General features: G+C 37.1%; 1 protein-coding gene across 2 annotated transcripts; it reads right to left on the reverse strand.

Moving 5' to 3' along the window:
• Positions 1–141: 141 nt before the first annotated feature.
• trim33l (tripartite motif containing 33, like) lies at positions 142–14,780 on the reverse strand. Of its 2 annotated transcripts, none has more exons than XM_081389734.1 (17): positions 14,380–14,729; positions 13,390–13,481; positions 12,942–13,080; positions 11,987–12,104; positions 11,704–11,820; positions 9,753–9,867; positions 8,664–8,807; positions 8,297–8,408; positions 6,270–8,203; positions 6,108–6,183; positions 5,988–6,021; positions 5,298–5,427; positions 4,984–5,189; positions 4,720–4,816; positions 4,480–4,548; positions 1,220–1,354; positions 142–1,061 (listed from the first exon to the last, which is right to left on the reverse strand). In XM_081389734.1, the coding sequence occupies exons 1-17, from the start codon at positions 14,564–14,566 to the stop codon at positions 786–788; spliced, it is 3,981 nt and encodes a 1,326-aa protein (XP_081245860.1). In that variant the 5' UTR covers positions 14,567–14,729; the 3' UTR covers positions 142–785. The 2 variants fall into 2 exon arrangements, 1 of the variants encoding a protein (XP_081245860.1); XR_014031858.1 differs by having other exon boundaries at positions 667–1,061; positions 4,480–4,591; positions 14,380–14,780.
• Positions 14,781–16,151: the final 1,371 nt, after the last annotated feature.

Below are 16,151 nucleotides of genomic sequence, written 5' to 3' on the forward strand. Positions count from 1 at the left end.
TTCGCACTCGCACAGAGAAAAACACAAGATTTAAATCATTTCATGACAAACCCTTTAGGATAAAATTGTGTTTACTATTATATCCCATATTCTTTTTTTATTATTAAAACTGACAGTTTTAGACTTTAGTTATATGAAGGTAAAAATAGATTTTATTTTGAACAAAATTTAAAACTTTTGCTTACTCGTGTCCCAGATCAACACTTTCGATCTTAAAATATGAAAATCCATTATAAAAATATTGCATATTTAAAATATGATAATCTAAACAAAGAGTTAAATTAAACATCAACAATTTCAATGTGATGATTTAATATGTTATCTGATATTTCACATTATTGCAGCTGTTGAATTGTTCTGCAGTGTTTGATAGAGGGTTGTTTTGAGTGTCTATCTATGATAATGGCATGCTTCCTAAATATACCTGGGTTTTTTTTCTGTTTTTCAAAAATTCGATGTCTTTCCTCTGCAAGTTTTACGAACAGACTGTTCATTAATGTCCGTAGCACAAGTGGTCCATAGCACAAAAAACATTGAAGTGAAAATAGAGCCAGTCAATCTAAGGGTTCTCGCGCCCTCTGCTGGCATAACAGCTGCATAACAACATTGAACTGGAATGTTTATAATAGAAACCCCCATGAGCTGTGAAAGAATGTGACCTCAAATTAAATAAACAATCTGTTTAATAAAAATTTTACTTCAAGGCAAAGGTAAATAAACTACGGTACAACAATAAATAGAGAGTGATATAACTGTGTGGTTTCAAAAGCATTGACGCAGACACTTCAATGTTCACCAGCTGTAGTGTTCCCACAGCCATCTCTCTCCTTGCCTTTATCAGTGCAGGATTTCTTTGCTGTTGTACCACAGTTTTCCATGAAAAACTCTCGCATGCGTTTCAAAGTGTTTCTGTGCTTCTCTTTTTGAGTCTCTGTCTCTGAAGTATTTCTTGGATCCTCACTGCTGGAGTATTTCAGGAGAGATGCATGAAGGCTCTTCCCAAAAGTTTCATTCAGCCGTTGCTGGAAAGATTCTTGAAGTTTGACAATCATGTTTTTCCTCTGTATAAATAACCAAAATAGCACATCACTATTATATAATAGTCAATTCAATGATTAAAATGTATACATCTGTAGTATTTCAGCTAAAGTTTTGATCTACAAAGAAGCTTGCCAGTTAAATTACACATGAATGTAATAAATGAATGGCAGTGGTTTACCTCAGAGTTCATCATCAAGATGTCGAAAAGAGTCCAAACATCTGACACCAGTTCAGCAGCAGTCCGATAAGGCGGCTTCATTGTCCCCAGGATTCGGCTCAGTATTATATCGAATTCGGCGGTTTTTGAGTTATTCTTTAAAAACAAAGCACAGCTCATAAGATCATTTTTATTCTATTAATTTATTCAAAAATACATCCAAATACAATGACTTGGTATTACACCTTTACTATGATGAGCATGAAGAAAGAATATTTACATATTAAATAAATATTAATTACATTATTTCAAAGAAACCCATAATATGTAGTTTGGCATAACATTTTATTATTATGTATTAGAAAAAATAAGCAGTATAACATAATACAGTGAGGAAAATAAGTATTTGAACACCCTGCTATTTTGCAAGTTCTCCCACTTGGAAATCATGAAGGGGTCTGAAATTGTCATCGTAGGTGCATGTCCACTGTGAGAGACATAATCTAAAATATATGATTTTTTAACTATTTATTTGTATGATACAGCTGCAAATAAGTATTTGAACACCTGTCTATCAGCTAGAATTCTGACCCTCAAAGACCTGTTAATCTGCCTTTAAAATGTCCACCTCCACTCCATTTATTATCCTAAATCAGATGCACCTGTTTGAGGTCGTTAGCTGCATAAAGACACCTGTCCACCCCATACAATCAGTAAGAATCCAACTACTAACATGGCCAAGACCAAAGAGCTGTCCAAAGACACTAGAGACAAAATTGTACACCTCCACAAGGCTGGAAAGGGCTACGGGGAAATTGCCAAGCAGCTTGGTGAAAAAAGGTCCACTGTTGGAGCAATCATTAGAAAATGGAAGAAGCTAAACATGACTGTCAATCTCCCTCGGACTGGGGCTCCATGCAAGATCTCACCTCGTGGGGTTTCAATGATCCTAAGAAAGTTGAGAAAACAGCCCAGAACTACACGGGAGGAACTGGTCAATGACCTGAAAAGAGCTGGGACCACCGTTTCCAAGGTTACTTACTGTTGGTAATACACTAAGACGTCATGGTTTGAAATCATGCATGGCACGGAAGGTTCCCCTGCTTAAACCAGCACATGTCAAGGCCCATCTTAAGTTTGCCAATGACCATTTGGATGATCCAGAGGAGTCATGGGAGAAAGTCATGTGGTCAGATGAGACCAAAATAGAACTTTTTGGTCATAATTCCACTAAACGTGTTTGGAGGAAGAAGAATGATGAGTACCATCCCAAGAATACCATCCCTACTGTGAAGCATGGGGGTGGTAGCATCATGCTTTGGGGGTGTTTTTCTGCACATGGGACAGGGCGACTGCACTGTATTAAGGAGAGGATGACCGGGGCCATGTATTGTGAGATTTTGGGGAACAACCTCCTTCCCTCAGTTAGAGCATTGAAGATGGGTCGAGGCTGGGTCTTCCAACATGACAATGACCCGAAGCACACAGCCAGGATAACCAAGGAAGGAGTGGCTCTGTAAGAAGCATATCAAGGTTCTGGCGTGGCCTAGCCAGTCTCCAGACCTAAACCCAATAGAGAATCTTTGGAGGGAGCTCAAACTCCGTGTTTCTCAGCGACAGCCCAGAAACCTGACTGATCTAGAGAAGATCTGTGTGGAGGAGTGGGCAAAAATCCCTCCTGCAGTGTGTGCAAACCTGGTGAAAAACTACAGGAAACGTTTGACCTCTGTAATTGCAAACAAAGGCTACTGTACCACTTATTTGCAGCTGTATCATACAAATAAATAGTTAAAAAAACATTGTGATTTCTGGATTTTTGTTTTTTAGATTATGTCTCTCACAGTGGACATGCACCTACGATGACAATTTCAGACCCCTCCATGATTTCTAAGTGGGAGAACTTGCAAAATAGCAGGGTGTTCAAATACTTATTTTCCTCACTGTATGTTTATATATATATATATATATATATATATATATATATACACACAGTATATATATACACACATATACATACACACACATACAGTACAGGTAAAAAAAAAAAAACAGCAATATTGTGAAATATTATTACACTTTAAAATAATGTTTTTTCTATTTGAATATAGTTCAAAAAAGATTTATTTCTGTGATAAAAAGCTGAATTTTCATCAGCAATTACTCCAGTCTTCAGTGTCACATGATCCTTCAGAAATCATTCTAATATGCTGATTTATTATCAATGTTGGAAACAATTGTGCTGCTTAATATTTTTTTTATAACCTGAGATACTTTTTTCAGGATTCTTTGATGAATAAAAAGATCAAAATAGAAATCTTTTGTAACAATATACACTACTGGTCAGTAATTTTTTCTTTCTTCTTTTGGAAGAAATTAATGCTTTTATTCAGCAAGGATGTGTTAAATTGATAAAAAGTGATAGAAATGTTTTCTAACAATATAAATTACTATTTTGAATAAATGCAGTTATTTTTAACTTGTTATACAAAGATTTTTTTTAAATGTGGTACAAACAAAATCATGTGGTGTGACAAATGCTGAAACATGCAGGAAAAATAAGGAAATGAAAACTGACATGACTGTGTGTCATGGACAGTATGTCTATTAATATCTCATTTTCATATTATGTTAGCTGAAACCATGGTCCTTGGTATTTCATGTAATGCAAGTCAATGGATACCATCCTTTGAGAGTAAAAAGAAAACAAAATTAATACCGTGGCTCCTGACGACACACTGAGGGTCTTATGAAGCTAAATATGCGACAGGAAGCTCGCGCTCCATACTGCCATGAACTATCACAGGCAATAACGCTGCAAATAATGCTCAGTTTCTTGATCATTTCACTTCATAAGACCTCAATGTATCGCCGGGGGCCAAGGGAATTAATTTTGGTTTGCCTGTCTGTTTTTTGTTTGTTTGTTGTTTATTATGTGAATCACCAAAGACCACAGTTTCAGCTAAAAATCTTTTTTATATTTCTACTGAAGAAAAAAAAGACATCTTGTTGACATCTTGGATGGCCTGAGGGTGAGTAAATTAACAGTAAATTTAAAATTGACCAACGTGAATACAAAAGATTACGTCTAAAAATGTGGCATATCTATTTTGAGCAATTTGTCCTTTATCTTGTACATTCTAATTTTTCATTCACTAAACTGTCTGGAATATCCTTATAATGATATCATTGTAATATTGTGTGGAACACCATCAGTATTTGTGACTTCACATCTTAATATATAAAAACGGTCTTGCTAAATACTACAGCAACCGTGTATTTACCTTGGTGACGCTGTAGAGCAGGCATCTGTTCTCATCACACAGGAGACTAAGGAGAAGCTTCTCACACTTCTGAACAGAATGGATGACATTACATCAGTGTGACTTTATATCACTGCAGAACAAGAGATGGGAGTTGTGGCATGAAACTCTATGCTAAACAACAATCCTCTCCTAAATATCCTTAAAAGTGTTGCAAGTGTAACTATGAGTGTAGATCCTTTCAGGCTGGTGGTGTCTCACTCTTTGATCTTGTAGACTCAGACTGGACGTCCTCATCTCCTCACTGCCATACACGGTCTCATTTACATCCTCACACAGCAAACACACCCAATCCTCACTGCAAGAGAGAAGATATACACCAAGACTCAAATAGTGGAAAGAGAAAACACTGTTATTGTTCTTAAATGCACACGCTTATCAAACTCCAAAGTCCTATTAATCATAGCTACTCAAGAATTGTAATTAAATTCAGTTTTATACAATTCCTGTAGTTCCTGGTCTCACCGAGATTTTGTGAGGATTGGTGGGATGTGACAATCAGAGTGAAAAGCACATCCACATTTCACACACAGAAGAGCAGCCCCTGCAGACTGACACACTGCACAGAATTGTACGTCAGATGCCGGGGAGCTGTTGCTGCTTTGCAATGTAGAGCAGGAAGAGGCTCTAGATGGTATTGGATCTTCATGCCATCTCCACACCTGCTTAATCTGGGGAAGAACAGGGCACAATTGAGAATAGCTGTGGACTGGAACTATCATGGCTGTAGCCTAACATCAGTCACACATGTAGTCTTTCCAGCTTTACAGAGTCCTTACCTGTCCTCCCTGGGATTCCTGCACTATGACGTGGTCTCTAGAGATATCTGTAGTAAGGTGGAACTCTGGGAGTGGCTGCCCACATGGAAGCAGAGATATGGGCAGGCGCACCAGAGATACGCGTGGAAACCTATTACAAATAGAAACCAGTGGTGACCGGTCAAAGAAATAAATGTATACACTAGCGATGTTTCAGATCAGTGAGATTTTTTTTTTCAAGAAATTTAAATTGACACATTACGTTTAAAAAATAAATAAAAGTAAAGACATTTAAAATGTTACAAAAAATATATATTTCAAATAAATGCTGTTCTTTTTTTAAAACTTTTTATTCAAATAAATTAAGTTATTTTGCAAAATCTCAGTTTCCAAAAAAAAAAATCTAGCAACATGCAAAATATATTAAAACAGAAACCGTTATTTTAAATTGTAATAATATTTCACAACATATTTAATTAATTAAATAAATAAAAAAGAAATCTTGCAGATCCCAAACATTTGATTGGTAGTATAAATACTATTAATAATATTATTAATAGTTATTACAACCAAAATAATGTTTGTTGTGTCTTTTGCAGAATAAGGTTAATAACTCCTGTGATGCAGACAGGATGCAAATAAACACTTTAGATCCCATTTTGAAGCATGTTTATAGTATATGGACCGATGGCATATGGATTTATAGTTCACCTCTTGAATTGTTTCTTGAATTGTTCCAACAGCACTAAAAGACACAAAAAAAAAAACAGAAATGAGTGAGGAAAGCAAACAATCACTATACTTTTGCAAACAAAATCTGAAGAAAATCACCTGCTGATTCTTTTTCTTCCTCTTTTTCATTTGTGTGCTCAAAATCCCTTTGGACAGTCTTGTCACATGTCACCCTCTGGTATGAAAAGTAAAACTTTTGAATGAAACACAGATCTCTAACATTCAATACTCCTGTTTGTAAAAAAACAAACATTTACCAACCTCCAACGCAATGTCCTCTGATGTGCCACATGGAGTTGAATTCGCTGGAGGTGTGTTGTTCTGATTGTCTATTGAGCCGACAGGTGTGCATGTTATTTCTACAAGCTGACGAAAAGTTGTTGGCATGCCAACGCTCCAGTGTTTTAGTCTAGAGTCGCTCTCTGTGAATGACTGACCGGCTTGAGCTTGTCTTGAATATTTCCCTGTGGTGGTGGAGAGAGAGTCCTGGTGAAGTTTGGGTGGGCCAGAGGAATGGGTAGGATCTGGTGAAGATTCTTTGGTATCTGTCTCTGACACAGTGGAAGTGGGCAAGTTGCTCTCCGAATGATCTGTATAAGTGAAATTCGTGCTGCTCACACCTGTGTCCTGATCACAGACGGAGTCAGCCAAAGCCTTGACTGGGAGGTTAGCATTATTGTTGCCACTAATGGGAGCAGAACTTATTGGGTTTACAGGAAGTGAAGACAAACTAGTTGTGCTTTGGATGGCTTTAAAGGTCGGACTGGTGGTATTCTGTGCACAAGGGTTATGGGAACAATGATTTCTCCCACAATTGGAGGGTTCAGCAGAGTGGACATTAGAGACTGAAGTAACATCACTTAAAGAATGAGTGTTTATGGTAGAAAGAACAGCTAAAGGAATATTTGGTTGTGCTGCAAAAGAATGCACGGGTCCCAGGAAACTGGTTTGTATTGGATAGGCCAGTATAAGTGTTTGGGTGTCAGTTGGCATGTTTGAAACTGGGTGGGTTAGTACGGGTGTTTGGTTGTTGACTAGTATTGGATGGGTTAGTATGGGTGTTTGGTTGTTAGCTGGTATTGGTTGGGTTACTATGGGTGTTTGGTTGTTGGCTGGTATTGGTTGGATTTCTATGGGTGTTTGGTTGTTGACTGGTATTGGAGGAGTTCGTACAGGTGTTTGGCTGTTGGCTGGTATTGGATGAGTCAGTACAAATGTTTGGTTGTTGTCTGGTATTGGATGAGTCAGTTGGGGTGTTTGGTTACTGGCTGGTATTGAATGAGTTAGTACAAATGTTTGGTTGTTGTTTGGTATTGAATGAGTCAGTAAGGGTGTTTGGTTGTTGGCTGGTATTGAATGAGTTAGTAATGTTGTTTGGTTGTTGGCTGGTATTGAATAAGTCAGTATGGGTGTCTGATTGCTGGACGGTATTGGATGAGTTAGGATGGGACTTTGGATGCTGACTGGTGTTGGATGAGTTGGTACGGGTGTTTGGATGTTGAGTGGAATTGGATGAGTTAGTGCATGAGTTAGTGCAGGTGTTTGGTTGTTAACTGGCATTGGGTGGGCGATGGAAGGGTAATAGTGTAAGGTTGAGGTCTTCCTACTCTTGGCTAACTTGGAAATATTGTTTATTTGAGACGCGGCGTTGTTTGTGAGTGGAAGACGAGTCTGAAAATTAGAAGATGGATGAGGATTCGTTTGAGTTTTTTGAGCAGACGGAAGAAAATATGGGACACAGTGTGATGAGGGACTGTAATCATGCATGGATTTCCCAGGATTGACATCCTGGCACAGGACTTGGACCGACTGTGGTGAGGAAGAAAATGATCTTTGAAGTTCTGAAGAGGGAAGTTTAGATTGATTTGGTTGGGATGAGGCAACATTAATACTTGCAGAGTGGGTTGTTGCCTGGTTAGACTGAGATGGTTGGCTGGGCTGAGATGGATGAAGCAAACTTATAAGAGCCTGGTTCATTTGTACAGTCTGTGAGGAAGCACAGGAACGCGGTGCAGGACTGTTAACTAAACAATCACCCTGAACTTGTGCATCAACACTTGATGAGGCCTGTATAGGATGAACATCCGAGTCAGTTTGTACAGAATTTGGATTTAAGCTTTCCACAGACTTTGACTGAGTGGAACCAGTTCTCAGAGAGGTAAAAGGAACAGGAATCTTTCTAATCTTCATAAATCCTGGGTAGAAAAAAAGGAAGAGATGTTCAATTAATAGATTTTTATAAAATGTAAATACTTTTAATTAGCAAAAAAGTGGAAGGTTTTGTGTACCAAGTTTGATGATATGTTGACAGATATCATTTTGAAGCTGAACATGCAGTTTAATCATGGTCTCAGGGGTGCATGTCTCCTGGGACAGAAGCTTTTTCACCTGGGTCTCAATCTGAGTTAGAGACACACAAAATATAGCAAGGGGATCTGCACTCAGGATCTGAATGTGACCCAGTTTTGGTAACAAATATGACACATGGTCATAAAGTGGTCACATAAATCAGATGAATATACAAATGTAAGTTCCTCACCTCAAAACATGGAGCTAAAAGTATCCTAAACAATATAAATAAATCTAAGGTGGAAAGTCTTGAACATCATCAGTATGAAGGAATTTAAGGAATAAGCATGAAACAAAAAGGCTTACTCTTTTTTTGTGGACTAGGAAGCAATGGCCCTCTGTGCTTAGGATCTTGTCAATAAAAGCTACTATGTAGTCCTGACAGCCTTCCAGCCTGTTCAGAGATGTCTTCCGCTCCAATAAAAATTTCCCCTCCTCTTCATACAGGGCCTTAAAATTAAATGTGCAAAGTAGTAAGGGTTACAGACTCGAGGTTCCTGAACAGGATTGGGGGCTGATAAGACGCAAGTCGCACAAAAGAAAAGGGACATTGTTCTGTTGGGAAAGTCCGGTTCTTTTTGCTAAGTGCTTTCTGTTAATAATAAGGTATGTGGGTGTTTCTCAGGGAGAGTAAGAACTTTTCTTGGCTTTCTCAGATAAATGCGCTCTTTCAAAAACACAGAAATATCAGGCACTATTTTAATACTAACATACAGCCTTTATTGAAGCTCAGAATCCTTTAGACAGAAAGAGTGAAATGGTGAAAAAGATGATCAGGGTTTATGATGTGATGGAAATTCTTTGATCGAGAGTATGTGGAAGTGCTTAAGGATGATGGAAATGATGATTAATTTATTAGTTTTGTTTAATTCCTCTTTTATATTCTTTTTTTATATTCATGCTTACATTGAAATGTGAAATGGTGAAATGTACCGTGCAAATTCTAGGAAGGTTAGAAGTGCAACTAAAAACAGCCATAGAAGGAACAAATCCCATAGAAGGAACAAAAACTATAACTAAATCTGTCTCGATTAATTAGTCTAGACTGGAAATGCATAACAATGGGAAAATATCTGCCTAGTGTAATCAATCAAATCTGAGAAAACCATGCAGTTCATGTTATTTTCATATATTCTGCAAATTATAAATGAGAGTGCATTTTTTGTTTGATGAATGGGCTTTGATGAAATTAAAAAACTGATTGATTCTAAACAAATTAATAATCTGAATAGATGGCCAGTTATTAGAATTACTGAAGCTACATGCTGTAATAATTGAGATAGAAAAGACATTTTGAAATATGTGAAGTACGCCAAATATTCATCATTTACCTTTTTAGGGAAAAATTTAAATCATGAACAGCATGTTTTAGCAAATTGCGCAATACATTCTTACCTCTATCTCCTTTAAGACCTGCGTAGCTTTCAGTACCAGAGCCTGATAAAGAGAATGGACCACCTGTCTCAACATCTTCTTTGCAGCAACTTTTAGATCCTCAATGTCCTGTAATCTAATAAAGAATAAAATATTCTCAATAGCATAATTATACACAGACAAGATAATAAAACAGGAAATGTCTGTAAAGCAAACCCATGTTAATACAACTTTGGATGTGAGCACATGTGCTACAAACTAACTGCTATTGTTCTGCAGTAGTCAGGGAGCTGACAAAGTCGAAAAAGAGTGCTGTGTGATCCTCTTTCACATACATACTCTTTTAATATTGCACTGTGAAATGTAAAACACAACTGAATGTCTGGATTTCAGAAGTGCTATTAATCTTAGATGTTTATAAACTTCATAATATATTTTCCTTCTTTGTGGATGCTTTCCTTTTGTAATGTAAAAACTGAGCATATGCTGTGTGTTTCTTTACCCACTCTTCAAGGCTTGCATTCCTAAAGAGGAGATAAGAGTTCTGTGTTTTCTCTCTGGATTAGCCAGTTATGGCTCTTTGACCTTTGCAGAGCAGAGGTTTTTCTTTACTTTATAGATTTGTGGAAAATATATTAATTCACCAATCATAATCACATAAAGTTTCTTTATTACTGATTGTTTTAACATATACATGCATGTGATAACCATTCAGCTGTAGAAGCTTGCAATCAGAGGTAAATAAACTTGACTTGCTTTTTACCACTGAGTGGCCTGACTGTATATTACAAGTGAATTTCCACCATACATATCTCTCAAAAACAGCTTTGATGAGTTGTTGAGTTAGTTACTATAGTTTTTGTGGAATACTACCATTTCAGTAATGTTTCTAGTGACTATACGTTACCAGGATGTAAAGTAATTTATTCCATTCACTGTTGGGTCCGCTTTGATCTGCCATTAACACCTCTCCTGGTGCTCACACTCTCTTTTTTCTGTTTTGCCTTACCACTGTCCTTTTGAATAAAAGGCCCCGTTTACACCTGGTTTCTGAAGAGTACCAGTCAAACGTTGTCAGGCTAGACAGATCGGCATTTACATCTCGTACTAACGATTCAAATGTGTCTCCTGTGACCATTTGTTATTGCATTTCAAGGGCAGGGTCTGTTTAAATCTGTATTTAGTATTGTCAATTTCTGATCAGATATCTGAAAATAGATACTGATACCAGGTGTAAGAGTCTTTTTTACTTTTAAGGAAGTTAATGTAAAGTAAATGATTTTCACGCATTATAAACTTACTTTGTTGGACTTTGGAGATAAGAAGTCACTATAGTATATTTGTTATAGAAGATGGTTTGATGCAAGCACCTTAAGGTTGGCCACTTTATACAACATTTGCCAAAATTATTGCACCAATTTACACTCTGGAGGAGTTGACACTAGTTGCCGAAAGTCAGAGCCAGTCTGCAGATTTTGGGCAGTCAGTGTTTTCACAAAAAAGCCTTTAGTTTATGATAGGCAGGCACAGACTTTTTTTTGCTTCAGACTCAAAAATGTTACATTTTGAGCCGGTTTTAGAATGCATGTGGTTTTAATTTGTCATGCATCAATGAAGAGCATGTTTCTGCAAGAGTTTGTTGTGTTCGGGAACAGATACCGACGACAGACCGACACACTTGGTGGGTTTTGATGGATCAGTGTGTTACCCTGTCGGTATCCGTTTCCATTGATTGTTTTCGCCAAACATGTTGAATCTGCGTTTGTCGGGATGTGGAATGTCTAAGAAGGGACATACTGTAATCTGGCGATTGTGCGCGTTGTTCTGCGTCTATTGGTGCAGTGTGAATTGGCTTTTAGTTGTAAAGTGTACTTTAAATTGTATTCAATTGGTGTACTGTTGACAGATTTTGATAAAAAGCATAAAGTTTTTCTGTTAAAAGATGTCAGCTTGCATGGGCCTATTCACTTACCTTGCCTCTAGGAGCAGCAGACTGCTGCTGACTGTCACTTTCTGATGTCTGATGGAGTCCAACAAACTCTGCAGTAGCTGTCTCTGAGATCCCACAGCTTCCTCCTGCTGCACAAAACTGACATATAGATGGATATGTAAAAACATGGAACAGGAAAAAAATAAAACATGTTAAAGCTAAGTAAATAAATAAGAAACAATTACTTAAAAATGCTAAAAACATCCATTTAGTTATCTTTTAATCTTCACATGCACTGATCTGAGAGGGTTGATTTGAATTATACCTGTGGCCTCTATGAGTGATCAGCTGACAGTCTTTACAGGTGAGCTCTTCACAAACTAGACAGAAGAACCTCAAGCTCTCCTGAGTGTGCGAGGGACAGCGTCTTCTCTGTACCCAACCTGAACAAAAGAAACAACAGAACAGATCTGAAAATGCACAGAAGTTTATAGTAGTGTTAGTCTTGGTCTGAACATATAGATTTATATAGTAAGCAATATGGGAAAAAGTATAGCTGTGGCCAGGAAATGTTCTGTGTTTCTTCCATCTTTGGTTTTAAAAGATGTGGTGCAATCGTCAGTTTTATCACATCTTGAGTACTGCCCAATGATATGGTCAAGTGCATCTGAGAAAAACTAAAAAAAAAAAAACTTCAGGTGGCTCAGAACAGAGCAGCTAGGTCAGTGCTTCATTATCCATTTCAGGCCAATGTTATTGATATGCATAGAAAATGATCATGGCTGCTAGTGAAGGATAAACTACATTTACGACTGCTGGTGTATTTTTATAGGGTAATCAAGTGTCATACACCCTGTTTCTTCTCTGAAAAACTTTTAGACATGACTATGGAAAGCATCAAGTGAGTAAGGCTCAACTCTTTTTAGCTTGTCCACACACAAATTTCATGAAAAAAAACCTGTGCTTTATCGAGGTTCTGTTGCTTGGAATATGGTTACAATAAACATACGAAAAAGTAAAAGCACATGTACTTAGAAGACAATGTAAAGATATGCTTACAAATATGTAAATGTATGTTGCATGTTTGATGTGCTGCTACTGCTAAGATGTATAGTTTGATGATTTGATTAGTGTAATTATTTCTTGGTTTTATTTTATCTGTATGTTTTTGTCTTGTATGGCTGTGTGGACCCCAGGAAGATTAGCAACCACTTTGTGGAAGCTATTGGGGATCCGAATAAAGAATAATAAATAAAGCATGCATAGAAAGCAAATCTAACCTGTGGGTGGTTTTTTGGGTGTGACTTCATGGTCACGGGTCACTTTTACCCTACGATGGGCAGACATACAGTCCAAACACAGGGCCTCCTCACACTGGACACACCATCCACTAACCTCACTCTCCTCGCAACCGGCACACTGCAAAGATTGATTAAAATTTTGATTGAAGGATTACAATGGAAGACAGAGAGGAAATGTCTCCTTTATGTCAGTGCTGAAATTCTTTGTGCCAATTACGGCCCTTCACAACAAGGATATTCTCTATAAACTTGCAATAACTGTTCTATTTCTAAGAGAATATGGAAGTCCACTCCACGCCACAAATATAACATTTATGACAGAGGAAAGATATTCTTGGAATCACTTTCAGAATTATTTTTTTTCCAGCTGATGAATGTACCATTTTACTCATAATCGTAATGTTTTCCGAAATCTATGCACTCTTACCTTGGGGGCCTTGTTATCATTAGATGCGTCTTCAAAAAGGGAACATTCTGTGACCTCAGACAAACAAAATGCCTGAGCACATAATGGACAATCTAGACAGAAAGAAACAAAAGTCTCAGAAACACTAAACCCATGTTACTGATGTTTAGCAAGCCACAAAACCACACAAAAAAGTTGTTTATTAGAGTAGAATACTATTAATAAAATGAAATCCAAATGAAAAGTGCTTGCAAGTAATATTCCACGTGTAGTGACGACACTATGTCATGACATTAAAGAAAGTATTTTTTATTCATTTTTTTTTACAAAAAAAGTAACCGTTGGAGCCCTTTGAACTGCGGTTAAGTTAGTTTTATATTTCACAGTCGTTTTCCATTGACGAAAATTCCAATTATATTCTCTGTTTACACTCCTCCTATATTTAATTTAAAAGAAATATATTGTAAATTCAATAAACAGGGCTTTGTGTCATGAAAGAGACATTTGAGAAACATTTTTACATTTTGTGTGATGACATAATGAGAAAGGGTTAAAAATATGGATTTGTACTTTGTAGGGCTAAAATGATATGAAAAAAGTCCACTTTGTTCTGACCAAAGAAAACCTATTCATGCATTAGAAATAGAATCATAGAATATAATTAATTTTCGCGAATGTCAAACGGATGTCCAAATATAAATCAAACTTAACAGCAGTGCCCTAACGTGACTCGTCTAAACTTCCTGTATTGGACAAGCAAGCGATTTCAGGAGATTTTAAGATCATTAGTTATAATTACATTAGTTATAATTACTACGACCTGGCCAGAACCCTGGCTTTACTCGTCTATACTCGTCTGGACTACAGTACCGTTACAGTAAATTAAACCGAACTTCACGCGACTGTTTGAGCCTACAGTTCAACGCGATTTTAAAAACGTCACGTGCAAACTTGGACCTTCGCGAACGGCCCCAATAAAACCAATCAAACTGTGACTGTGTTAGTTCTTACCTTTTGCGGCTCCATCTGTGCAGATCTTCGTAAGGCAAGTATTACAAACGGTATGCAGGCAGGGCAGAAGTCTGGAGTCTGCAGAAGAGTTTAGGTGTAGTTTGCAAACAGCGCAGGATCCGCAAACCGTTTTTTCTAAATCCAGAAGGGGCGACGCTAGACGCCCTGTTTGGTCAGGGGTAAACATCTGTTGCTAGAGAATTATTATTAACACCATACGAAATATATCGCCTTACGGGAAACTCGGCGCGTTGACCCTGTTATTGCGTAAGTACATCTAACGTTATGCCTTTCCTAACACTTCTGTTGCGTGAGGCGGGGCCTCATGGAATATTCAACAGTTCCCCTATAGTGGGGGCGTGGTGTAATTTTAACAAAACAAAAGTCTCATTTCGAAGGCTGCGTCCTCCGGAGACATTTCCGTGTGTTTTCAATTTGTAAAGGAAACACTTAAGGAACATCTTTATAGCACTTTACCCGTCAGCTTGGAAGTCAGCATTTTTGTGGCGTTATTAATTAAACGTAAACATATTTTAAACGTATTTTTACTTATTTTTACAGTCAGTAATAATTTGTAACCTACCAGTTTATTGATGGTGCATCATAGCACATGCATGAAACAGTTACTTTAAAGGTTTGTACATTTGTCTTAAACCAAACAACAATGTTTTGCTATACAATGGCTAGTCCAACTAACCCCATATGTTACCAAGAATCTGAGAAGCTGGCACCAACATTTTTAGCTCCACAGCTTTTAATTTGTCAGAACAACACGCCCACAATAAGAAAGACTGATTATTACTGAATATTCTAGCAAGCTCCGCCCAGTGCAACAGAAAACCTTAGGAATCTCATACATTTGTATAACCTTAGCACACAGAGTGGAACTTATATGTGTTTGTGCTGGGAGGAGTGGATTTGCATGGAGGGTTTCTGGGGAGGTTTATAGTAACTAGTATGCCAGACTTAACTGATTCTTAAATACATGTTTAATATAGAGAAGATATGGAAAGGTGACAAAAATAACAAGCCCGTTTTGAAGATTTACGAATTCCGATTGTATAGTAAAATTCGATCAAATTGAATTGAATAATCCTTGCATATTCATATTATGAATTAAGAATTTTAAAGGGATAGTTCACCCAAAAATGAAAATGCTGTCATCATTTAGTCACCCTCATGTTGTTCCAAACCTGTATGACTTTCTTTCTTCTGCTGAACACAAAAGAAGAGATTTTGAAGAAAGTCGGTAACCAAATGCCTGATGGACCCCTGATGAACCCCATTGACTTCCATAGTAGGAAAAAAAAAATACTATGGAAGTCAATGGGGACCACCAACATGAGGGTGACTAAATGATGACAGCATTTTCATTTTTGGGTGAACTATCCCTTTAAATGAGTAAAAAAAACTAAAGCGTAATAAAACATTTTGTATAAATCTTAATGGAAGAATGGAATGGACTATTTCAGTTTAGGTAATTCGTATTCATACATTTATTTATTTTTAAATATGCTTAAATGTATGAATACAAATGAATACTTCCCCCGAAGAGCAATTAACACCCCAATTGCAGCTAACACCAGGCTTCTGGTTACATAACAAAAGATAAGGTTTACAACTCAAAGGAATGTAGAGTTTCAATCTAAATTCACTTTGAAACAGACAAATGTACCATTTTTCTATACAGTCCATTCTAATCCTATACCCTCAATATATAATAACTTCAAATCATGTATGCACTTTTCCTATGCAATCATATGTTCCTCTAT

Source organism: Scardinius erythrophthalmus (assembly GCF_964197995.2).
Source record: "Scardinius erythrophthalmus genome assembly, chromosome: 16".
NCBI lineage: Eukaryota > Metazoa > Chordata > Actinopteri > Cypriniformes > Leuciscidae > Scardinius > Scardinius erythrophthalmus.